The sequence below is a fragment of the Capra hircus genome, chromosome 3, assembly GCF_001704415.2.
Source record: "Capra hircus breed San Clemente chromosome 3, ASM170441v1, whole genome shotgun sequence".
Lineage (NCBI taxonomy): Eukaryota > Metazoa > Chordata > Mammalia > Artiodactyla > Bovidae > Capra > Capra hircus.
In genome coordinates this window covers 25,742,065-25,769,120 of record NC_030810.1, presented here as the reverse complement: position 1 = coordinate 25,769,120, position 27,056 = coordinate 25,742,065, and the positions used below count along the sequence as shown (strand labels likewise).

Here is a 27,056-nt window from a genome sequence, read left to right as displayed (position 1 = left end):
CACTGAGCACAGCATCCTAATTGGTAGATGGCTGGTAGGCATTATTACTACAGGTACTCAGCAATAGCAAGTCATTAGATAAATCCATCTAAAGGTCAAGACAACTGAAATCAAGGTCACATTTGGAGACTAGGCACAAATTACAATATTTTTTAAATACTCGACCACATTTCAGATGCTATTTTAGGCAAAGGAGATATAGTGGTGACGAAGATAGATGAGGCCTGTCCTTATAAAGCTTAAATCCCCTGTAAGTAGGGGGATACAGAGATAGCAAACAAGATGATTACCACATCAAAGGCTCCTATCTCTAAATTGTCCATGACCTGGCAATTCTTGGGACAGGCATACATTTCAGCGGATCCATAGGCTAGTCAACATTTGATGAGTGGCACCTACTGACTGTTGAAGAGAGGATGAACCAAGAGACTGTCTTCTCTTAGAACTGGAACACTGAATTAATTGACCTGAAAGGTACTGAGCAGCAAATAAGCAACGTGTAAACTGAGGTTTTGAGGAAACTAATGGTATTAAAGACAGATTAGAAATGCTGAGTAAAGCAGATATTAGGAAATCTGCTGAAATCTGGTGATGGAAGTCTGATGCTATAAGGAACAATACTGCATAGGTATTAGAAAATCATAGATATTTGTGATATTTCCTAATATCAGCAGATATTAGGGAATCACCAGATATTTGTGGTGATATTTTCACAAATGAAAAACCCTGAAGTCCCTGGGTAAAAGAACTGGGAGACACTGGCTGCCTTGGTTCCTTTACAGTTTTTTGATTCTAACCCATGTGTATATCATTACAATAAAGCACCTTTCCTCTGAATTAATTTTTGTCTAAAGTAAAGAGTCTCGTAAGCACCACCACCGTTTTCTTTGCTAAATGAGACCTAAATTAGCCTACCTTTTCCTTTTCATCAAGCAAACTGGTTTCCAGAGGGGAAATGGTACCAAATGACCGACAAAGAATTGCTTACCAGTGGAGCTGATTTCCAGGGCAGTTGTAGGCGAAGAGATATTCCTCTGACTGACTACATAAATTATTGCTGGAACCACTTCTTTGCTACAGCCAAAAAATACTGAAATTTTTCTCATTCAAGCATCCTACCAGCTTAAAGAATAAGAATATACATTTCAATAATTATCTTTCATCCTTAAACATAAGATGCAAATGTATGACTACCGGAAAGCTAACAGTAATAAGCCCTAGAGTTCTCTGCAAAACCAGAGCTAGAATATACACAGCCTTTAAGGAGTTAAAAGATGAAAGCTTAAAAAAGGTATTAATTCCAAAGAGAATATGTTTGTAGCAGCCAAGGGTTGGCTTTTGATCTCAGGAAGTCTGTTATTGCATTTACTGCACTAAGTTCTTTAACAGATACCTTTCCCCTCTCTTTGCCCTCTAAAAACCAGTGAACTTCATTTGTAAGAATTCTACAAAACTCTTTAGGAGATATATTTCTTGGATTCTAACAGCTTTTTGCTATTGCTGTTGAATAGTTGATTCACAGTATTATATTAGGTTCAGGTATACAGCAGTCATTCCATATTTTTATAAACTACACTCCATTTAACCCTACTACAAAACAACGACTATATTTCCCTGTGCTGTACAATATATCCTTGTTTATCTATTTTATACGGGCTTCCCTGGTGGCTCAGACGGTAAAGCGTCTGCCTGTAACGCGAGAGACCCAGGTTTGATCCCTGGGTTGGGAAGATCCCCTGGAGAAGGAAATGGCAATCCACTCCAGTATTCCTGCCTGGAGAATTCTGTGGATTGAAGAGCCTGGTAGGCTACAGTCCACGGAGTCGCAAAGAGTCAGACATGACTGAGCGACACAGTAGTTCTTTGGCGACCTACAATTTAGCATATTTTACCCATGTTGTAGCATGTATCAAAATCTCACTCCTTTTTATTGCTGAATAATAATACTGCATTGTATGTATGTCCACACTTTGCTTAGCCATTCTTAGTTGATGGACATTTGGGTTGTTTCCACTTCTTAACTATTACGAATATACTGCTATGAGCATTTGTGTACAAGTTTCTGTATGGGGATGTTTTCATTTATCTTGGGTATACACCTACGAGCAGAATTGCTGGGTCATATGATAATTCTAAGTTTAATCTTTTGAACAACTGCCAAACTGTTTTCCAAAGCACTTGCACCATTTTATGTTTCCACCAGAAGTGTATGAGGGTTATTTCCTATTTCAGCACATCACTGCCAAATCTTATTGTCTTTTCTGTTTTGTTTGTATATGATGATCCTTTTTAAGACACAGCTATCTTGGATCTCAATGTTGTGACTGTATTAAATAAATACTGAGATGCTAATACTTTTCTACTACACTGCTCAGATTATGCTAAATATTAGCACCTACAAGTCTTAAACTAGAAAATGAGGTTGAATCTTTAGATTCTTCAAGCTGAATTCCAGGGGTCAGGTCATCAGGAAATTTTTAACCAGTAAGCAGAATACAGAGTTCTTAAGTCCTTTTGCTAATGAACCTCAAAAGAAAAAAAAAAAAAGGCTTCCTAATACAAATATAAGTAAAAGTTATGACTACCAGAGAGTTACTAATGTTAGTATCCAAATGTAAAAGTTGCCCTAAGCAAGGCTATCTGCCCATCAGCCAGCTATTAACAAGTTATTTTCAAACTGAAACTGTCAGTACACTACTTTTTCATAAAAGCTCCGTGGTACAATTTATACATGAGAAACACATCTCACCATCTCCTCCACTCCTACCACTATCAGGAATCAAGAAACTTATTCTAGAATATCAAGAAACACCCTGAATGTACAGGAGCATAATACAGACTTAATGGATTTATAGATTTAATGGCTTTTAAAAATTGGAACTTTCAAGACTGCAGCAACATGAGAAAATACTTAAATGGCATTAAGTAAAAACTAAAAGTGTGCAAAAATATGAGGGTACTACTATATTTTAAAATATTTACATTTGGGAAAAATCATAAAACTCATTCCTCCTTTTCCCCAGCCTGTTTCTACGGATTTACCTATTCTAGACATTTTATATAAATGGAGCCACATCTATGTGTATGGTGCCTAGCTTCTTTTTTTTTTTTGGTGTTTTTTTTTTTTTTAATGTCTAGCTTCTTTCACTGAACATTATATATTTGACCTTCATCCATGTTGTGGCATGTTACTGACTCCATTTTTAAGATATACTGAATCAGTCATATAAAATTATTTTGAGACTGTCTTGTATATAGGATACTATTGGTTAAATAATATTTTGTTTCAACAATATTATTTTGGAGTGCAATTGTATACAAATCAGTGGAAATTTTTGTTTATACTTAAAACTGCAAAACTACAAAAAAAGAATACATTTCAAAATATCTTTTTAAAGTATATAAAACCACTTCTAGTTTAGAATTATGTAATGAAATCCAATGATACATACTGTGTACCACAAATCAGGAAAACGGGGCTCAGTGTGGTGTTACAAAATAGCTGTGTGACCCTGCCACACTCATTCAAATTTCCAAGAGTACAGGACGTCAAATGTTCTTAAATTTTGGTCTTTATATTAAATAGCAGGCACGGAGGAACCACGGTTAACAGGAGACCTGGTAGCAGCAGACAAGGTATACTGAAGAAAGCAATGCAAGGAAGTAAGAACAGAAGTTTGAGATGATAGGCCAGAGATTGTTAATTGAGATCTGGGCTTAAGTGGGTACATAAATTCTTTCAAATTGCATACAAAATTCTGTGCATCTGCCCAGGAAGAGGATATATGGTTTTCAGCTTCTGAAGAATTATTAAATAATGAAAGGGTTAAGAGACACTTGTGTGAACTTGGATGGTTGCCAGAGAAACAGAAAAACCAGCTGAAGGAATATAAGTTAAAAATTCAGAGGAGAAATCTTGGCTGTTGATACCTGAACACCCAGTCCTTAAACAAGCCCTCTCACAACTATAACCAAAGTTAGCTGTCTCACCGCAAGTCTTTAGCACCTGCCACCCACGTGACTTGTACTGTTTCAAGTCTGATCTTATCCTTGGCCCATGGTACCTAATAGTGAGAGTGACCTCCTAGACCCACCAAAAGTATCTGAAAAAATTATAACCACTTGCAAGTACCTTATGTTACTGCAAACAAATTTATAATTTGGGCTTAATCAATTTTTCTATTTTAGCTTAAAATTATATATTCTATAACTGAAAAACAGTAGAAAATGGAAATTCTTGGAAATTAGGCAGTAATGTCTTTTCATAGAGCTTCTGAACCCAAAACACAGTCTTTGCCCTAAAAAGGAATCCTTGACCTTCAGATAAGCTAGATCCACTTAACCTTAAATGGAAGGTCCTGATTTGAGGCTACCCAAAAATAGTCCTAATTTTTCTTCATCAAAAGGTGATTTCTAAAAGTGACTTCTGACAGACAAACATGTACTTTAATTAAGAGTTTTCCTGGTAATGACTCCAACTTGGTCCAGTGACTCCCTTACCTCCATCTGGTGTATTGACCTGGCCAGATTTCCCTAGGTGAGGCATTTTAATTCCTGCTTATTTGACCAACTAACTCCCTACACATCAGCTCATTTAACCTAAATATTAAAGTTCACTCTGCTGGTCCAAAAATGGACCACCTAGCTCTCTGTACTCAGATAATTTGGACCACTTAACTTCTACAGTCAAACTTACAGTCCTGCCCATTTGTGCACCTATCTCCAGTTAGTCTTTCTGACTTGTTAAAACAGAGGTTATTATCCAAAGAGTAGTACTGACCCAAATGTCCATCAAATACAGAACTGGTTAAATAAATAACAGTATACACAATAATACTATGCAGCCCTAAAGAATGAAGCTTTTATGCACAGATAGGGAAAGAGCTTTAAGACATAGTGGAAGAACAAGCAACGTGCAAAATTGTGTGTACAGTGGGCTACATTTTGTGTAAAGGGATCAGGGAGGACTAGTATTTGTTTGCATGTGTATAAAATTTCTTGAAGGATATAAAAAAAAATTAACATTAGTTGCCTATTGGATGTGGAACTGAGTGGCTGAAGAAAAGATTTCTCACCTGTACTTTTGTCCATGTGAATTTGACCACATGAGTGTATTATTTAATATTATTAAAAACTAAAGCTTGTTTTCTTTTGTATAGGCCAATCCCACTACCTCTGGATTCCATCTGCTTACACTTTCTCAGAAACCTTATACTACATCTTTCTCATTAAAATCTATCCACCTTCAATTCCACAGCCCATTATTGCCTATTCCTATACCACCCTCTTCCTTCAGAGCTGATCTCCTCCCAAAATAACGTGTTCTTGATGTTTCTATTCTTGGGAAAAATTCTTACCATATAATCCATTACTGAGTTCTGCTGTTTATTTCTCTAAAATAACAAGAGAAGTCATCTGTAACTCTTCTTCTCTACTGACAACACCCCAGGTAACAATATCTACTAATGCAGTGGCTTCCTAAATAGAATATATATTCTGTTCTCAGAGATCTCCTTCAAAAATTTAATTTACATAATACTTCTCCAACCCTACCTAAAATCCTTCGCTGGCTGCTGCTGCTAAGTTACTTCAGTCATGTCCAACTCTGTGCGACCCCACACACGGGGGCCCACCAGGCTCCCCCGTCCCTGGGATTCTCCAGGCAAGAACACTGGAGTGGGTTGCCATTTCCTTCTCCAATGCATGACAGTAAAAAGTGAAAGTGAACTCGCTCAGTCGTGTCCGACTCATAGCGACCCCATGGACTGCAGCCTACCAGGCTCCTCTGACCATGGGATTTTCCAGGCAAGAGTACTGGAGCGGTGTGCCATTGCCTTCTCCCTTCACTGGCTATCTTTCCCCTTTTCTAGGATAAAATTCAAAATCTTTAATAAAGATAATAAATGTAAAGGACCTGGCACAAGCATCTTAATGACAACTCCCAGGTTACAAACATGTATCCGCTTCTCTAAAATGCTCTTTTTAGAGAGGCAAGTTTGTTCCTAAGAGATTTTGTTTGAAATGAGAGACATAAAAAGTATTTTAAATGTATGTCGTAATCTTATCTTTGTGGTACTATATCTTGGAGTCTTTCTGGGCTATAGGTCATAACCACTGTGAGTTGTGAGATCAGTTTTAGAGGGTTAAAGCTAGGACTTTCTAGAAAATGAAACAATATACAGGATACATAATGGTAAGGGTCAATGCTGTTTATGAAACTTGTTTCTATTTTTATAAACAAATCTGGTATAAAATGTATTTTTTCTAACATGAGTTGTCAAAAAAAAATCTGACCTCCACAGTCTAAGCAATTTGAAACTATGATGCTACTGTATTGCTATGATACAATTTTTTCATCCATGACTAAGAAATTATACCTCAAGTTTAATTTTCAATAGATTTCAGAATTTCAGTCATTTAAAAATGGCTCCACTTCATGTTACCCAATCTTAAATGAGGTCTGACGATTTACCTAACAGTGTTGCAACAGCAAAATGTAACTGAATACCTGTATCACACAACTATCAGAACTCTGTGGTTCAAACCCCCAAGGCTTTGCTGTTTCTGGCAGCAGAGATATGAGCTCATGACCTGCAACTCAAGAGACTGCCTCTCAGGGATTCTTAACCTTCTCTGTGGCATGGAAACCTTTACCAAACTGATGAAAAGTCATGGTTCCCTTCTCAGACACTGCTTTTGAATGGATATGTAAGATTACCAAGGAAATTAGTTATAGTGAAATGCAGTTCTATTCTTGACCCCAAAGGGATCTGTGGATTTAAAGGTAAGTATTTCTCAAACTAAACATTACAGTGAGTTTAAGAATTTATACATAAGGAGTCTTAGGTAACTAAAGTACATTTTAAGAGAAACAAAGCATTTTGAGAAACAGTACCTAGGGACAAGAGAAAATTCCAGCTAATGAAACAGGAATGGGAGGTATATTTGAAAAATGAAATCCTGACAAGCTTACTTTAGTATTAAAGGTTTCTTCCCTTTCTCTATTTCTCTACTCTCACGTGTATATGGACTTCCTGCTAAAATCAACTTTACTTTAGCAAACTTGTGCCAAGGAAACGAAATTTTTGGCCCCTCCCCACAAAAATTATAAAATGCAGCTATCAGAATGAAAAGCAGAATAAATTTCACTCAGTAACACAAATATTCCTGCATAATTGAAGACTCTGGGCATCATTCTATTCCTTAGAGAGTATCATAAACTCATCTTTCTAATAATTTTGAATCAGTAAAATGAGATGAAAATCTGCTCTGAAGTCAGTATTTCAGTGATTTATGATATGGGGGAAGGAATAAGAATTAAAAGGGTGGGTTGCAAAGTTTGACTCAGCTGAGAATCAATCTTAGAAAGACATTGTTACCAAAGATAGTGTACTGGAATAAAAAAATGTTAAAAATGTAAAATATATTTTAGAAGGCTTTCTATCCCAAACTTATCTATCCAAAATAAATTGTTTGAATTGGAAAATTTCACTTAAATCTAATTGCAGTTAGATTTTCTACACTTGGATCCACTCCTGTATGATTCCAATACCCCATCTTTTAAAAAATTTAGTTTTTAATTGGAGGATAATTGCTTCACCAATGTTGTGTTGGTTTCTGCCAAACAACAAGAAGAACCAGCTATAAGTATATGTATGTCCCCTCCCTCTTGAACTTCCTTCCCACCCCCAACCCCATCCCACTCCTCTAGGCTGAATATCTCATCTTTTCAAGTCTTGTTTTTTTTAAGTTTCTTTGCTCCTTCATTACGCTGAATAGACTACTTATCAGTTCTTGTGGCTTCAGGGCCCTTTTAAACTTCAAATCTACTTTTATTACTTTAACATTTAAAAAATATCACAATAAAAAGCAAGAAACTAGGATACAAATGACTAGTGGAGATAATGCTAAATAAAACACATTCACACTGAACCATGCATGTCACGTGTGTGCCAAGGTGCTTCTGTCATTTCCGACTCTGTGCGACCTTATGGACACCAGGCTCCTCTGTCCATGGGGATTCTTCAGGGAAGAATACTGGAGTAGGTGGCCGTGCCCTCCTCCAGGGGATATTCCTGACCCAGGGATTGAACTATACTATATTATAATTAACTTTAATCAGGAATTGGTGCCTTAATATCAATTAATGGCAAATGTATCATTTCTTATTTTGATTTGGGAGAGAAAGGTTAGACAGGGATCCCTGATCACTTACAGGAGAAAAGAAAGATGAAAGGGGAATCACCAGCTGAGGACAGAGGAGAGGCCACTGGAACAACAAAAATACTTTGCCAACTTTAGCATTTTGCTAAGTGGCAGTGCTGTTTATTTTCAAATGACAAAACAGATGTTACACAAAGGGACATTTCTGTCAATTTAGCACAATCCTGCTGTGCTATACAAAACCTACCTTTATATGACTTACGAGATATTTTTAGAAGACCCACTTTATTATAAAGGAGCCTCATTACCTCAATTATATCACTGTATAACCCACTTCATTCCAGTATCCCATTCTTCTGACAGATTCACTCTACTGGAAAGGACTCCCAGGTTCCCATGACTGCCTTTGAGCCAAATCTAGTGTGTTATATCTATTTTGATTCTTCTGCTATTCCACTGCCACATTGTGCAATTACTTCTGCCATCTAAAACTCAATTCTCATATAGCTGACTAACTCTACAGCGAACTAAGCCTGTTTCTTCATCTATAAGATGGGAATAACATTCACTGTCAAATAATTATTATGAAAATTAAGAACTTTCAGTTTCTGATCTAGCATGCAAGTAGAACCAGTGCTAGGGTAGAAAAACCTAAACTATAATTCTGCTGGGAGCTGTATGATTGTGGGGGATTCAGTATGAACAAGCCTGAGTTATAATCTCCAGGGGAACCAGCACTAAATCTGTAAGTGTTACTTCCTGAGCTATACCAGGTCCTCACAGTGACTATTAGGATCACTTATTATTAGATTATTAATAATTATTATATTAGAAAAATCCCCTCATGCTCGCAAGAGGAGGAAGAGGAAAGGAACTATTTTGATATATGTCACAGCATTCTATTTTTCTTCACCTTAAGGGGCAGAGGTGGACGCAAATGAGAAGCACTGGGAATTGCAAATTAATACAAGTAAACAAAAATATCACTACACACCTATTAGAATGGTGAAAACCTAAGACACTTGACAATATCAAATGCTGGTGAGGCTATGGATGGAACAACAAGAAATCTCATTCACTGCTGGTGGGAATGCAAATGGTACAGCCACTTTGAGAGACAGTTTGGTGGCTTCTTACAAAACTAAACACACTCATACAATCCAGCAATTGTGCTCCTTTGGTATTTACCTAAAGGAGTTGAAAACTTACATTCACCCAAAAACCTACACATGGATTTAACATCAGCTTTAATCATAACCTTTATGCAAATAAACTGTAATACATCAAGGCAATGGAATATAGCACTAAAAAGAAATGATCTATTAAGCCATGGATAGACATGGAGGAACCTCGACTGCATATGACTAAATGTAAGAAGTCAATGTGAAAAGGCTACATTCAATTTGATTCTAAATATAAGACATTCTTGAAAAGACCAAATAAACCCTATGGAGACAGTAAAGGATCAGTGGTTGCCAGGGGTTAGAAGGAAGGGATGACTATGTGAAACAGAGGATTTTTTAGGCAGGACAAATATCCTGTATGATACTATAATGAAAGAGCCATGTCACTGTACATTTGTCCAAACTCATGCAATGTACAACACCAAGAGTGAACCTTCATGTAAACTATGGATTTTGGATAATAATGATGTTTTAGGGTGGGTTCATTAAAAAAAAAAAATTAAATGTGGCCCAATCAAAATCCCAGCTGGCTTATTTTCAGAAATTGACAGTGATATAGAACTACAAGGGACTAAGAAGAGCCAAAATAAAGTTGAATAATAAGAACAAAGTTTGAAGATTCACATTTCCTGATTTCAAAACTTACTGCAAAACTAGTGTAGGCCTAGCATTAAGAACAGACATATAAAATCAGTGGATATAACAGAAGAGTCCAGAAATAAACCCTTAACACTTACAGACAATTGATTTGGGGCACAACAATGGGGAAACAGTATTCAAAAAGTGGTGCTCTAACAGGATAACAGGATCATCAGTCAGTCAGTTAGTTCAGTTGCTCAGTCGTATAACTCTTTGCGACCCCATGAATTGCAGCACGCCAGGCCTCCCTGTCCATCACCATCTCCCGGAGTTCACTCAGACTCACGTCCATTGAGTCAGTGATGCCATCCAGCCATCTCATCCTCTGTCGTCCCCTTCTCCTTCTGCCCCCAATCTCTCCCATCATCAGAGTCTTTTCCAATGAGTCAACTCTTCATATGAGGTGGCCAAAGTACTGCAGTTTCAGCTTCAGCATCATTCCATCCAAAGAAATCCCAGGGCTGATCTCCTTTAGAATGGACTGGTTGGATCTCCGTGCAGTCCAAGGGACTCTCAAGAGTCTTCTCCAACACCACAGTTCAAGTGCATCAATTCTTTGGTGCTCAGCTTTCTTCACAGTCCAACTCTCATATCTATGCACGATCACTGGAAAAACCATAGCCATGACTAGACAGACCTTTGTTGGCAAAGTAATGTCTCTGCTTTTGAATATGCTGTCTAGGTTGGTCATAACTTTTCTTCCAAGGAGTAAGCGTCTTTTAATTTCATGGCTGTAGTCACCATCTGCAGTGATTTTGGAGCCCCCCAAAATAAAGTCTGACACTGTTTCCCCATCTATTTGCCATGAAGTGATGGGACCAGATGCTAAGATCTTCGTTTAAGCCAACCTTTTCACTCTCCTCTTTCACTTTCATCAAGAGGCTCTTTAGTTCCTCTTCATTTTCTGCCATCAGGGTGGTGTCATCTGCATATCTGAGGTTATTGATATTTCTCCCGTGTAAAGTAATAAATTTGGGCTTTCCTTACACTTACACAAAAATTGACTCTTATAACACAGGAATAAATCTTTTTGAACCTGGGTTAGGCAAAATTTGCTCAGATAACACCAAAAGCTCAAGTGACAAAAGAAAAAATAAACTGGACTGTATCAGAATTAGCAATTTTTGTGCTCAAGTAATACCATCAAGAAAGACCACAGCAAAGGAAATCATAAACAAAACGAAAAGATAACCTACAGAAAGGGAGAAAATATTTGGAAATGAAGTGATCAACAAGGGATTAATCTCCCAAATATATATATATATACACAAACAGCTCATGCAGTTCAATTAATTAAAAAAATAAAAATTAAAAAAAATAGGCAGAGATCTCAATAGACATTTCTCCAAAGAAGACACAGAGATGGCAAAAAGTACATGAAAAGATGCTCAACACCTCTATTAGAGAAATGCAAATCAAAACTTCAATGAGGTATCACCTCACATCGATCAGAATGGACATCATCAAAAAACCCTACAAACGATAAATTCCGGAGTGAGTATGGAGAAAAGGGAGCTTCCTATACTGTTGATGGGCATGTACATTGATAAAGCCACTGTGGACAACTGAGTAAGGTTCCTTGACTAAAAATAGAGCTACCATATGATCCCACAATCATATGGTATATGTCTGGAGAAATCATAGTTCAGAAAGATACATGCACCCCAACGTTTACTGTAGCACTACTTACATAGCCAGGACATGGAAGCAAACTAAATGTCTACGGACAAAAGAATGGATAAAGAAGTGGTATATGCATACCATGGAATATTACTCAGTCATAAAGAAGAATGAAAATAATGCCATTGCAGCAACATGGATGGACCTAGAGATGGTCATACTGAGTAATGGAAGGCAAAATAGCATATGGTATTGCTTATATGTGGAATATAAAAATAACATGGTACAAATGAACTTATTTACAAAACAGAAACAGACTCACAGATGTAAAAAAAACAAACTTATAGCTACCAAGGGAGAAGTGGGGGGAGGGATAAATTTGGAAATTGGAATTGACATATACATACTACTATACATAAAATAGATAATTAATAAGGACCTACTGTACAGCACAGAGAACTCTACAAAATACTCTAACAACCTCTATGGGAAAAGTATCTAAAAAAGAGTGAATGTATGTATGTGTATGACTGATTCACTTTGCTGTACAGCAGAAACTAACACAACATTGTAAATCAACTATACTCCAATAAACATTAATTTTAAAAAAAGTGAAAAGACAATCCACAAAACAGGATAAAACCTGCAATCTCATATCTGACAAGGGATCAGAATATATAAAGAACTCTTGACAACTCAATAATAAAGACAATCTGATTAAAAATGGATAAAGGATCTGAATAGACATTTCTCCAAAGATATACAAATGGCCTAGAAGCATACAAAAAGATGCTCAACATTAGCTTTTATAGAAATGGAAGCAAAACCACAATGAGATATCACTTCATAGTCATTAGAGTGGCCATTTAAAAACAAAGCAAAAAGCAGATAACAAGTTTTGGTGCTGATGTGCAGAAATTGGAACCCTTGAGCACTGCTGGGGGGAATGTAAAACCATACTACAAGTGTTCAGGGAAAGTCAGGCAGTCCCTCAAAAGGTTAAACATGGAATTATATGACACAGCAATTCTACTAGGAAGTGTATAAACCGAGATATACAGACATATCTGTATAAAAACTTTAATTCAAACATTTATAAAAGCATTCATAAGAGCCAAAAAATGCAAGTGCAAACATTCATCAATGATGAATGGCTAAACAAAATGTGGTTGATCCATGCAATGAAATACTTCACAATAAAAAGGAATGAAGTCCTGATATATACCACAGGATTCATATAGATGAATCTTGAAAACAGTAAGTAAGAGGCCAGCAACAAAAGACCACATATTAATATGCATATTGGTATGCACTTCTCATGGTGTTTAGGAACTAAGTCATGTTTGACTCTTTGCAACCCCACGGACTATATCTCTCCAGGCTTCTCTGTCCCTGGGATTTCCCAGGCAAGAATACTGGATTGGGTTGCCATTTCCTTCTCCAGGGGTTAGGGAAGACATTCATTGGCAGGCGAATTCATTACCATTGAGCCACCAGGGAAGCCTGCACTTCTCATTGGGGAAATACAAATTAAAACTACACTGAAACACTTCTACAGACTTATTAACTCCAAAATAAAAGCCTGACTGACAATATCAAGTGCTGGTAAGGATGTAGAGCATACACAGCTGATAGGAGCGTAAACTGGTGAAACCACTTTGGCAACTTATTTTAAAATGCATCCCTAAATAGGATGGATTGATAAAGGGGTTGGATGTATGTTAAAACAAATTCAGCAAAATGTTAACTACAGACTAAGTGGTAGGAATATGGGTGTCCAAACAATTCTGTCAACTTCTCTTTATTTTTGAAATTTCTGTAATACAATATTGTGGGAGAAACTAAATTCATATCTGTTCTAATACCCAACATTTCTACTCCTGAATATATACAAATAGGTATTTATGTGTATTTAAAAAAGATGTTCATAGCACATTCATACAGATAAAAACTAACACAACCCAAATATACATCAAATAGTAACATGGACTTTAAATATATTTAGGGACTTCCCTGGTGGCTCAGCTGTTAAAAAATCTGCCTGCAGTGCGGGAGATCTGGGTTCGATCCCTGGGTTGGGAAGATCCCCTGGAGAAGGGAAAGGCTACCCACTCCAGTATTCTGGCCTGGAGAATTCCAGGGCCATGGGGTTGCAAAGAGTCAGACACAACTGAGCGACTTTCACTTTCTGGTGGTCCAATGGTTAAGACTTTACCTTCCAATGGGTTCAATGCCCGGTCAGTGAGCTATAATTCCACATGCCCTGGGGCCAAAAAACCGATATATAAAAAACAGACGCAATATTGTAACAAAGTCAATGAAGATTTTAAAAAAAATTATCTACATTAAAAAAAGTGTATTTATTCAACTGAATCCTGAACAGGAACGAAAAATAAAGAGCTGCTCCCACGAATATGAAACAACATAATTGAATTTCACAAACAATGCTGAACAAATTATTTAAGTTCAAAATTGGGTAAAAACAATATAAGGTGTTAAGAGGTCAGAAGAGTGGCTACCTTTGGAGAAGGGGCATTGTATGTTGGAGGGATATGAGGGAGCCCTTTGGGGGGCTGGATATTGGCTATATACTGATGGTGGCTATAATATGCAAGGGCTTCCCTGGTGGCTCAGATGGTAAGGAATCTGCCTACAATGCAAGTTCACTAGGTTATGTAGCTAAGGGATTGTTATTTACACTATTAAAGATATAGTCTTTATTATATTACATATAAACAATAAAAAGGTTTTACACACACATATTATACTTTAACTGTACAAGACTATACAACTCCCTCTAAATTCATGCTCACCACCTACTGATTATTCTTCTGGCTCCAAGCTCCCCAACTCATAGTTTAATCAGGGCAGTTCTTCTCTTTTATTCATTTTTCATACTGATGTTCATCATTTGATATCTTCAGAAGCCAAAGAGTTATTTTGTGATTCACTGCCCTATATTATCAATTTATCCTCCAACTTAAAAAGTCTGAAACAATTTAATACTTGATTATACTGTTTCACACTGAATAAATGCTTCATGTATATACATTAATCTTGTCTTCTTAAAGCAGTAGCTCTTTAGGGGTAAAGAACTCATTTTTCCTTTTGTCTTCGTGCCCAGCACACACCTACTGACTGGTAGAAGAAGTGAGGTATCAAGTGTCTTGGTTTTTAACCTTAAAGCCTTGCTACTCAGTTTATGGTAAACTGCTTTTTTCCTCAAATATAATAATTAAATTGTTATACAAGATTATGTGCAATTTAACTGGAACAATTATAAAAGTCTCATTCTTCTTAAAATCAGTTAGCTTTATAAGAATTCAAAAAGTTTTAATAAATTTAGGAACTAATATATCTGGAGGATTGCTTTCTTCATTCCCATACTTTCAGATCCCTTATTTACCTTATTGTACGCTCTCTGGATTAAGTAACAAGATTAATTGCTCAACCGCCCTTGGGAACACACTTCAGGTTTGCTATTTAATTAAAAGATAGGTATATGTGCATTCACATTAAAATGAACTCAAAATATTTTTAATTGGTTACAAAAAGGAACTCTTCAAAGACTTTAAAAGCAACATACCACAAAGTCAAACTGAATATCAAAACCAAAAGGTCAGCCAGATTCCCCAAGAGCAGAAAATATATTTAGTTCTCCCTTATCACTTTACTTTTCAATTGCATGTAGCAATCTCTTCTGCCATTAACAACACATACACTTTGCCTATCTATATGCTTGTTTTTCTTCACATCTTGCACTTATATTTCCACTCTGAGTCTTTGGTATTTTTACCATCTCACTCTTAATTTCATTTATATCACAAGTGCAAAAATCCTGAATATTGAGCAGGTTAATAATATCATAAGTATTTGTTAAAGTCAATATTAAAAGTTACTGACAAGTAATCAGCCTCTGGGAATTTGTTACAGTCTTTAAAATAATCTATGATACAGGACAGAAACACAGCACCCCTAACTCTATATCATCCCTAACTCTTTGCTTGAAGAAAGGTAATACATAGAGGATAATTATATTCAGAAATGGCTTAGGGCAGGATGACATCCAATTTAAATTGTATTTATTTACATCATCCTCTTTCCACTCCCTTCCTCATTTCTACAAGTTCTGAAGTTGGCTGAGGCAGTGAAGACAAAAAGTAGTGGTGTAAGTTGAAGAAAAAAGGCAGGGAGAACCTAGAGTAGCCAGTCTGTGACACTTATACTATGTAGAAGGAACCAAATAAAATTAAGATCATTAAAAAAAGAAAATCTAACCTATCTTAAGTATTAAGATTTTTTTAAAGATCAAAATTTTACAAAAAAATATATACCAGAAAATACCAACTAAAAGATATTTTAAGAAAGTCAAGTTCTCAGACCTTCTGTACCAAGTACTCATTACCCCTATCTTCTCAAGTTACCCTATAATTAGTCCTAGAATTAAACTCTAACACAAACTATACTAATCTTAAAGGTGCTCATACATTCTTAATGGCAAAGAATCAGCCTTAATTAAAGGACATCCAGAGTGGGAGATCATGCACAGACAAAATTCCTGCAACAATGGTTACAAGTAAATTGCTTATTTAAAAAAAAGAAAGATGAGGCAAGCTGAACACAGACCAAACTCAAAGGAAAAAAAAATGTAAAGAGATTAACTTTCCCAAAGCTTATGCACTTTATAAATTAGAAGTGACGGGACAAAACTGAATAGTCAGGTAAAATAGTTAACATGGGAGAGAAAAATGGCAGAACCCTCTAAAGTACCAAAGCCAAACACTAAAGCACAGGATTCTGGGAACAATTACACAGAAGTCAACAACCATAAAACTTCACATTCACAGAAAAACACAGTAACCGATTTTCACATTTATTCAAGTATTTGAGTGTCTGCTATGTGAAAATAGTTCTAGCAATGCAAAGATGAATCATCAGACTTGGATTCTGGAAGGGGAGATGTAACATTGTTATAAAGAATTAAAATCAAATAGGAAAGGTAAAGCGTCCTAAGAAAGGTAAACAAGCGCTAAGTGAGTTCAGATTAAGAAGCTATTCGTGTTGGGGGAGATCAGAAAAGGACTTCTAACATTTGAGCTGGACACTGCAAACTAAAATTTACACTGGGAATGATTAAAAGGGGTATTTCTGGGCAATGAGCAAAGGCAGAGGTTGGGAACCAGAAGGCATACATATATACTGGTTTGACCAAAAAGTTCATTCGCATTTCTCTGCAACATCATTCAAAAACTCGAATGAATTTTTTGACCAACCCAAAAGATTATATTGCGAATGTCAGTCTGACTAGAGTACAGATTTTATGTGCGCGTGTTTGTGTGTTCAGTCACTCAGTTGTGTCCGACTCTTTGAAGACTCCATTGACTGTAGCCCACCAGGCTCCTCTGTCCATAGAATTCTCCAGCAAGAGACTAGAGTGTGTATGTGTGTGAGTGTGTTGGGGGGCAGTTGGCCTTTGGACAGATGTCTGCCACCCTACCTCCCCAGACACTAGCATCTGAAATAAAGCAAACTTTCCTTTAAAAAAAAAAAAAAAAAACCAAACTGTAGTGGGTTGCCACTTCCTTCTCCAGGCGAACTTCCCAACCCAGGGACTGAACCCTCATCTCTTGCATCTCCTGCACTGGCAGGCAGTTTCTTTGCCACTGTGCCACCTATAATTTCATATGAGACTACAAAAGCTGGGAAAGTATAAAAGAAGTCAGATTATAACTCTGAATGCTAAGAGTTGAGTGATGAGTCATGAAGAATCATTAAGGATTAACAGGCAAGGGAATCTGATCTGGACAGAATCTACTGAATAACAACGGATGAAATGAATGGGGAGAAGAGCAGACATTAAACATCAAATTGTGAGAGGTCATGAAGACCTCAGTTGCAGTGGTGATGGTGTAAGAGGGAGAAGGCAGAGTTCTAGGTCTATAATGTGTAAGCTGCCATTCTCCTCTACTGAGAAACTTTTAAAATCTGAACACATCATTCTCACTTTTAAGAAAATTGTGATCTGGAAAAATAATAAATGTTAAAGCATCAAGAACTAATTAATAAGGTAATATATGATTTCCAGATAAATATTACACAGAAAAAGTACTGTACTGGAAGAAATCAAGAGAGGGAAAAATGAAAGTGGAAGCTTTATTAAAGAGGTTGGAGTTGATCTGCACCTCAATGAAAAGGTAGAACTTTAAGAGGGGAGGGATAAAATCTCACAAACAATTCGATTAGTAAGAGTAAGATATGTTAAACAATTTGTTTATTAAGAGTAAGATATGTGAGATACATTGAGGTAGTTTTCAGCAAAATGGTAAACAAAATACTAGTACATTAAAAATAACACACAAAAAAACCCTCAAAACCTCAATTACCTGAACTTCATAAAGATATCAAAAAAACAAGGTATTATTTATTACAGGTTCGAAAGCTTAAAAATAAGTATTTTCTTAGTCTAGATTTTTAAACGAGAGAGAGTAAAGGAGAGACCACGCCTTAAAAAAACAACTTTCAGTCAGTTTGAAATATCCAAAATGTTATGTTTGTTATTTGTGAAAGAAGCTCCTCAAGACGTAACATAATCTGATAAACCCTCTTCATAGTCTACATATAAGTAACAACCAGGATATGTACTCAGACCCATCTGACTCCAAAACCAGAGCTACAACTGCACTCAGTGCTGTATTATAATTTTTCTTCTGATTTCAAAATCTCAAATGTATTAATCACAAAGTGCAGGACAGAAGTGAGAGATCAGTAAATCTCAAACTACTGAACATACAACTGATGCAAAACTGAGATACCACTGTGCAAATATATACCTATTCAGATAAAAATACTGTAAAGAGCTTTTTTGCAGAGGAATGGGGGTCTTTGAGTGACTAGTGGTTTTTCAATTAGTTCACTTACACCTTCCAAGGCTGGGCTATCTTACCTGGCCCTTTCCTCAGCCTTTCATGACTTATCTTCCTTCTAACAACCCTTCTAAGACTGTCCTTGATGGGTAGATTTCCTTTGTATTCTTTTTAAAAATTCCTTCCTTAAAGAGTAGATGGTATGTCAAATTTCTTGTTTTTAATCTTCTAATTCAAGAACAGCTCTAACCTCTTATCTCAGATTTCTTTAAGGACATGAATTCACATTCTTTCTCATAAACATTTTGTTAAGATTACAAAGGGTTGAAAAAAATTACACTATTTTATCAATGATTATTTTAAACCAATTACTATATTTAGTATTATTGGGATTAGATTTTTAGGATTGATTTCTTAAAAATGACCCACAATAAAGGAAAAAGGCACTAGGAATATGCATAATTTTTATAAGACATTCAATGGCATTTGCCTCAAAATAAATATATTAATTCATTTAAAGGAAATCCAGTCTTCAACCAGTAACTGAGTGCCTGTTATGTCCCGGCACTATTCTAGGCACTTGGGAAACCACAATCTTTTTTAACACTCCCTTTTCTTCATGGAGTTTACCACCAGCAGGAGAAACAGATAATAATAAATAATGTTAGAAAATGATAAATGCTATGGGAAAATAACAGAACAAGGTAAGCTTAGCAGAGAGCTAAGGTAAATGCAATTTTAAATAGGGTGGTCAGAGAGGATTTAAGAAGGTGACACAATTTGAGTAAAAACTTGAAAGGAAAGGAGTCAGCCATGATGATACCTGGGGGAAAAGTACTCAAGGCACAGAATCAACAAGGGCAAAAGTTTTGGTGTATCCTAGAACAAAGAGGCCAGAGAGGTTAAAGAGAAGCCAGCACGGGTAGAGTAGTAGCAAGTATAAAGAGAGCTACATATGCGGGCAGAGAGTACAGATCTTGTAGGGTTTATGGGACACTAAGGAATCTGGATTCTACTTTGAATGAAATGAGGATTCACAGAAAGTTTGGTAGAGTGTCATGATCTATTTTACCAGAAACAATCTGGATGACAGATTAAATATAGATTAAAGGGAGAGCAAGGGTGAAAGGAGTGAGACCAGTGAGGAGGCTACAAAAGAAACCCAGGAGAGAAATATGTATTTTCCATAAACTTGACCACAGTTTGTTTATGCTTACTTTCAAGCATAAATAGATAAATCTCAGATCCTGCTAATAGGAAATAATTGGATCTTATTGAAGTTTATTATAGAGCTCTTGGCATATATATGTACACACATCTTTTAACTACTCACTGCAGAATACCAAATGTGTTCCTTTACAATCAGTTATTCTCTGAATTTTTAAAACATCCTTTTGTAGCTGAAACTATTCTTTAAAGAAATAAGCCAGTATTTCTATAGCTGTCAATTATATACTATTTTTGAAGAAAAAATAAGTTACTTCTGTTCATTAAAAGTATAAATTATTTATCTTGGATTGGTGTTTCTCAGACAATCTGAATTTTACATTCCTAACACATATTTTACATTCCTAAAACATTTCAGTTCCTTCAGGTAAGACAAATTTTTACAAAAGTTTCTCTTTTTATACTTTTATTTTTGAAGAAATTACTTTCTTCAAATTGATACCAAAGTTGCCTATCAGTATCTGGGTTGTTCATTTCAGGAAAAGGAAACCACGAAAAACTCCCATTGTCACAAATAACATTTCAAAAAGACCTTTCTACCTGATACCAAAAAAACCCTCTCTTTATTATCTTATCCTCCTGGAAAAGGCAAATATTGAATATAATCTCCATAAATTCTAAGTTATTCTTAACAATGTATAAGATATACATGTATTTAAGAGAAAGAGTACAGTAAGTTGAAGGTATTTTACTTGCTTATAAGAGGACTAAGGAATATAGGAGATTCTGAAATAAAAACTCGTACCTCTAAAAAAATTTTTTCATGAAATGGAAATAAGCACATTGTCCTATAAACATTTATGAAGGAAATCAAGAGTGAAATTTGAAGGAAAGTAAGAGTGAAACAATTTACTTGCTTCAAAGACTCAGGAAAGCACTTAGATTTGGTTTGGATTTCTAAAGAAACTTCTCCTGTGACAATTCTTTGGAAGAAATGGGTGTGTAAACTTACATAACAATACTCCATTTAAATTCATTAATTCACTCAACATTTAAGTGTTTATGTGCCAGAAACTGCACTAAGCACTGGTGGGTAGTCCCTGTTCTCAAGGGCTTAGAGTTTTCCCTTATTCCAGTTACTGAGCAACTACTATGAAGCCAGATGTTGTGGATACAACAAACAGGAAACAGAGTTCCTACCTGCATTCAGCTTATACTGGAGAAGGAGGGAAATGCCTCAAGAATGAGACACACATCTAACTTAACAAGGACAACATATAAGTGTTATATGCGTTGCTTTTGAAAGTGCAGATGCTTCCTTCAGGGGAGACACAAAGAAGGGAGTGATTGATTCAGGGAGAAAGGGAGGGGAATTTAGGAACTTCAGATACAGCTCAGCTGAGTCCTCAAAGAGGATTACAGGCTCACCTGCTGACCTTGGGGGAAGGGTTCCAGAGACAGCAATTGGAACTAAGGCAGAGAGGTGTGAATAAGCTGTTGTGTTTGACAGGCCTGGAATATGAATGTGAGGGATAAATCATGGAGTCTTCTGTAAGCCACATGAAAAGACTGGTCTTTACCAGCATATATGAAAGGCCCCTGATGGGTTTTATTCAGAAAACCAGCATTTGTGATCAGGTTTTTCTGGTGTGGTGAGACACTGATTAACATAGGAATGAGAAAAGAATAACACTAGATAATGATGTCACCACATGAAACAACAAAGGAGACTGCCCAGTTAGAAAATTAAACCCCAATCAGGAAAAAAAATTAAGCCACTTAACTATCCAAGTCCTTCTGGTAAAGTTTTTAATCAACATCTTGAAAAAGTAGAGGAAAGGTTTATACATATATTATGGATTATAACATCTACCTATCTATTTTGAGTTTTCTAAAGAGGGCTTCAGCTCTTTACAAATCGTGTAAAGACATCTGGAGCTGCTGACTGCTGCACAAAAAGCAGTGAAGTCATTTAGAAGACAAGTCTTTGATACACACGGAGAACCATGAGTAACAGAAGGTATTTCTCAAGTAAGGTTTAAAGGTTTCCAAAGTTCAAGATAATCAAGTTCTCTAAATCAGCGCGTTTAAAAGGTGTGTCACAGGGGTGGAGCAAAAAGAGGAGGGGTTCAGAATTAATATTGTTGTTGCTGTTCAGTCGCTAAGCTGACTCCTACAATTAGTATAAACACACACACACACATATAAATATGTATACATATATATGTAAAGAAGCAACTCCATGTTGCTGGAACCAAAATCACTACTTGAAAATCTCCCAAGCACAGGAAGAAATGAACGCCTACTAAATTCAATGAATACAGACAGACGAGAGGGAGGAGAGGAGGATCACACTTGAAAGTATAAATGGGATGTATGTGTGGTGGGGTGGGGTAGTGGGGGGAGGTTAACCACTTATCCAGAACCCATAATCCAGCCGGTGATGAGGAAATCACCTTCGAACCTCACAATGCACATATAAAGGCATGAAAATATCACTTCCGAACTCCACAATCTAGCCACCAGTCACTGGCCAAGGGGATATAATCACACACTCGAATCCCAGAACTCAAGGACAGAAGTATCATCTCCACACTGCTCGAAGGGAGGTGAAGGATTCCCCCTACACTGACGATGGGAGCAATCACACTTAAACCCAGCCCTAAGGGGGTCCAGTGCCTCTCAGGCCGGGTGTTGCCGAGGCCAGGGACAGTGACAGACAGCCCCGAAGCCCCCACAATCTCCGCCAGAGCCGCCTCTACTCCTTGCACCCCCCTTCCCCAACACACACCCTCCCCTACCTGATATGGCGGCGGCGGCTCCTGATCCGGCTCCGTCCCCTCGCCAAAGCTGGCCCGGTCGGACTGAGACTCGTGAAGCAGGGAGATGTCATCCGAAGTGGGGGACTTGAGGCAGTTCCCCATCTTCTGGAGCTGGGGTGTGTGATCTGGGGGAGGAAGAAAGCAGTGACGGGGTCGTTCGCACGCTCCGCGGTCAGCCTCGGTCAGCGAGGTGGGGTCGGGCGGCAGGCCGGGGTTCAGGCGGCAGCGGCTCCCCCGGCCCCCGGCGCCGCCGAAGGGCAGCTCATGCCAGTCCCTGGGGCTGGGGGCTTAAGGCTGGGCCGCGGGTTTACCGGGGTCGCGGCGGTTGCCTCCTCTGAGGCGGCGGCAGTGGGGGGGGGGGGGCGGGGAGACGAAGCACTTCCCCACCCCGCCCCCCCGCGGGGCGGCGGCGGCCACGGAGCTGCTGGGCCTAATCCAGGTCAGGAGTGGGGGGGCGCAGCCGTCGCGGCTCCCTCAGCTGCTGCCTCAGCTGCTGCTGCTGGCCCCGCCGACGCCGGAGCCGCAGCCGCGGGCCTCATCCTACTCCGCTTCGCAGCGGCGGCGGCGGCCAGAACGAGGCCAGCTGCGGCCCTGCGTCACGCCGCCGTGCGTGCCCTGGTCCCGCCCCCGGCGCTGGGAGGCGTGGGTAGCTCCGGCTGTGCTCCCTGCTCTTTTGCCACCCCCCGCCCCTCCCCCGTCCCCAGCAGCTGTTTCTGGGGCTGCGTCAGTTTCTGCTTCTCTGACAGCCTGGGACGCGATTCCGATACCTCTTTTGGGTCTTCGGTTCCTCCCCACGCGCTCTGCTCCCTCTTCGCTTGTCTCAGCTCTTAACCATGCGTTGTTTTGACAGTCTTCTGGCCACCTTCTGCCAAGTAATCCATTTTAAAACCCATATCTGAATGGATTACTCCCATGACTAAAATATTAAAGGGTCTATCCCTTCAGAATAAAGTCCAAACTCACTACCTCTCCAGTCACTTTGCAATCCTCCTACATCACAGTCGGAAGAATTATTCAACCGATTATTCTATTTATTTCTATTCTTACCAGCATAGTACAAGCTACCGTCATTTCTCTGCTGTAATACTTTGAACTATTTCCCCTGCGTTCGCCATTGCCCCCATTCAATTTACTATTTATACAGTTATCTTTTTAAAATGTAAATTTGATCAGGTCATTCCTGTAGGAGGAATTTAAGCCTTTTAAAACATTCATTAAAAACTTCCCAATACTGTTATGACTGAAGTATTAATTCTTAAATGGTTTACAAATCTGGCTACCTCCCCAGTCTCATTTGTGGCCTTGTTCCCTCACGTATTCTAATCTTTAGGATGTCTTAAATAGTTTTCAGTTATCTAGAAGACTATTCCCTCTGGCTGAGGTCTTTACCCATAATGTTTCTCTGACATAAACTCACTTCTCCCCACTCCTGAGCTTATACCTTCCATCAAGCTATATCCCCACTTGTCCTTCCTGGACTCAACTTTGATTCCACTGGGAAGCCTGTCCTCTAACCCTCCTGTCTGGGTTAGTTACCTCCTCTGTGCTCACAGTCCCTGAGCACTCAGTTCCTGAGTCCCTGTGAGTCTCTGTCACAGCCAGATCAAGCTGAATCTGCCCCTCCTCTGTACAAAGACCTGGCACATTGCCTGAGGCAGAATAGCCTTTCTTCTTAACCGAAATAACAAAGAGTTCAAGAGGCAATGTATGTAGAGGGAGGAAATAAGAAAGATGAGAATGCTCTAATAGTCATTCATTCAACGAGGGGAAAAGAGGGTCTTGATTGTCTTTTTTTCATTCTTCATTTACCAATTTTTTTTTTTTTCCCACTAGACTCTATATTAGGCACTAAGGAAATCTGGCTTATTCTTGATGGAGCCCAGAATCCAGCTAGGAAGATACGTAAACAGTGAGGTCTTCTGCCACCCCCAGGACAGGTTTCTAGAGGGCACTGCTGCTGCTGCTGCTGCTAAGTCACGTCAGTTTTGTCCGACTCTGTGTGACCCCATAGATGGCAGCCCACCAGGCTCCTTTGTTCCTGGGATTTCCCAGGCAAGAGTACTGGAGTGGGGTGCCATTGCCTTCTCCTCTAGAGGGCACAGGAGGGAGTACTTAGAGCATTGGGTGAGGATTAGAAAGGATTCTTGGAAGTAGAACTGTGTTAAAATGACATGTCCTAAATGCTGTAACTTTGAAGTCCTTGTTCTGCAAAATCACATATTTTATTTGAATACACTCATATCACACATTAAATGTAACCATTTTGCTATTTTCCCTCTTTTCCAAGACTTACCTTTCTTCCTGTTAATGGCTCCCACCTGAATAGGTGTATCTGTAATGCCATGTTTGTTATCAGAATCTTTCACACATCCCCAAGAATCATTGCTTAATTCTGTGGCTTGGACAAATAAAATTATAGGATCATTTGGAAGGAAATTTTCAGGTATTTTCTTCTTTTCTCTTATTGCTATTTCCCTGGTCCCCTCTGAACTGTTGTGACAACTTCTTAATGAAGCCCTTGCTTCTGCACCATCTATACATTCTCCACACTACTGTCATGAAGAATGTGATCAGAGAGCGTTCATAGACTTGTGGTTCAGAAATTTAGCATGACATTAAGGCCTTGAACCATTTGGTCCCATGCTGATCTCCACTATGACTTTTTTAATTTTAAATTTATTTTTTAATTGAAGAATAATTGCTTTATAGAATTGTGTTGGTTTCTGCCAAACATCAACATGAATCAGCCATAGGTATACATAAGTCACCTCCCTCTTGAAACTTCCTCCCACCTCCTTCCCCATCCGCCTATATGACTCTTGACTCCAACCAGGCATCCTATACTCCAGCCACATCATAATACTTACCATGCCCTCAATTTTCACTATGCTTTTCCATTTCTGATCCCTTGCCATGCTGTTCCCTTTTGTTGAAATCCAACTATCTTTTAAGATCATCCTTAGATGCTACTTTCTTCATATAGCTGCCCTTGATTTCATTTAGTTGAAATATATGTAAAAATATAAAATAAATGGGATCCATTACTATATTATATTCTATGTATCTATTTATGTGTATAGTTTAACATAATTTCTATGTATATACACAGATGTGTGTATATCTGAATATATATGTAAGAATGAATGAAACCATAACTTCCATTTATTAGCCTGAGTCTTGAAAGGTTGATGTTAACATTCCTGTTTTACAGGAATAGAAATGTGGCTTCACATGGCTACTCAGGGGGTAAAGCCAGTATTTAAATTATATACCTGTTGCCTCTATTAGGTTGGGAGAGGGAACTACGTCATTTTTCGTTCTGATATAAAAACAAGAGAATGGGAGAAGACTTATCTTCAATGCCTTTAGCATCCATGTGTACTTTTGTAATGAAGTAGCTATTCAATGATCTTTCTTCCTAATCTAGTTTTAGAAGGGAACATTTGGGAAGTGTCCTGTATACCAGAAAGGGTGATCAAATTACAAAACAATTTTAAATTAAAAAGTAACCAACACTATTGAAGTGACAAAGACTCTTCTAGACCCAGCTCTAGTCAGGCTCCTCTAAGCCCTCAAGGCTCTAACTTTGGGCTTTGTGCTTGACCTACTTATTTCAGTTTTAGCAAGAATATAGTTGAATTAGCTTAGCCAGAGTCCATCTCCCTTTGTATCTGACCACCTTGGCCTGCCTTTAGCAGAAATCCTATCAATGATTTTGGCCAGAATTTTCTTTTATCCCTGATGTTTCTTCTTTGTAATTTTCCATCCACTGTCTCCCACCCTGTTCCTTACCCATAAATTCCCACTTGTCCTTTTTATATAATATAGAGTGAAGTCTAATTCTATACTGAGTCTCTTGTCTCCTATTACAACAGGTACTGAATAAAATATGCCTTCACTGCTTTGTCTGATCCTTGTTTTCTCTGACCAGGATATCTAATGCAGAAACAGAGATGAAAATCTAGTATCTTCTGTTGAGCCAGATTTTTTTTTTAATAACACTTTTTTTAGACCAGTGTTAGGTTCACATCAAAAAACTGAGCAGAAGGTACAGAGATTTACCGTATACCCCTGCCCCCATACATGCATAGCCTCCCCCATTATCAACACCCTGCACCAGACCAGCTTATTTGTTTATTTTTGGTTGCGTTGAGTCTTCATTGCTGTGAGTATGCTTTCTCTAGTTGTGGCAAGTGGGGTCTTTCTAGTTGTGGTGCACGGGCTTCTCCTTGCAGTGGCTTTTGTTGTTACACAGCACAAGCTCTAGGTGCATGAGCTGAGCAGCTGTGGACCATGGGCTTAGTTACTCTGCAGCATGTGAATCTTCCCAGACCAGGGATTGAATCCATGTTCCCTGCATTGATGGGCAGATTCTTAACCACTGGACCACCAGGGAAGTCCCAAACATTTGTTAAACTGGTAAGCTATCACACAAAATGCTTGTTTATGTTAGGGTTCACTCATGGTGGTGTACATTCTATGGGTTTAGACAAATATATAATTATGTGTATGTACCATGATAACATCATACAGAATAGTTTCGCTGCCCTAAAACTCTTCTGTACTCAGCCTATTCATTCCTCCTTTGGCAACCACTG

The 27,056-nt window shown here is 38.1% G+C and overlaps 1 protein-coding gene across 2 annotated transcripts in view; it reads right to left on the bottom strand.

Annotated features, from left to right (window-relative positions):
* The window catches only part of RNF11 (ring finger protein 11), a 37,174-nt gene extending 14,118 nt beyond the window's left edge, over positions 1-23,056 (bottom strand). The window contains exons 1-2 of one of the 2 annotated variants that reach the window (XM_018044044.1): positions 22,770-23,056; positions 22,438-22,583 (exon numbers count right to left, since the gene is read on the bottom strand). In XM_018044044.1, coding sequence (XP_017899533.1) covers positions 22,438-22,560 — 123 coding nt within the window. In that variant the 5' untranslated portion in view covers positions 22,561-22,583; positions 22,770-23,056. Of the gene's footprint in view, positions 1-22,437 lie in introns of both variants that reach the window. The other variant, XM_018044042.1, reaches the window with a different exon arrangement.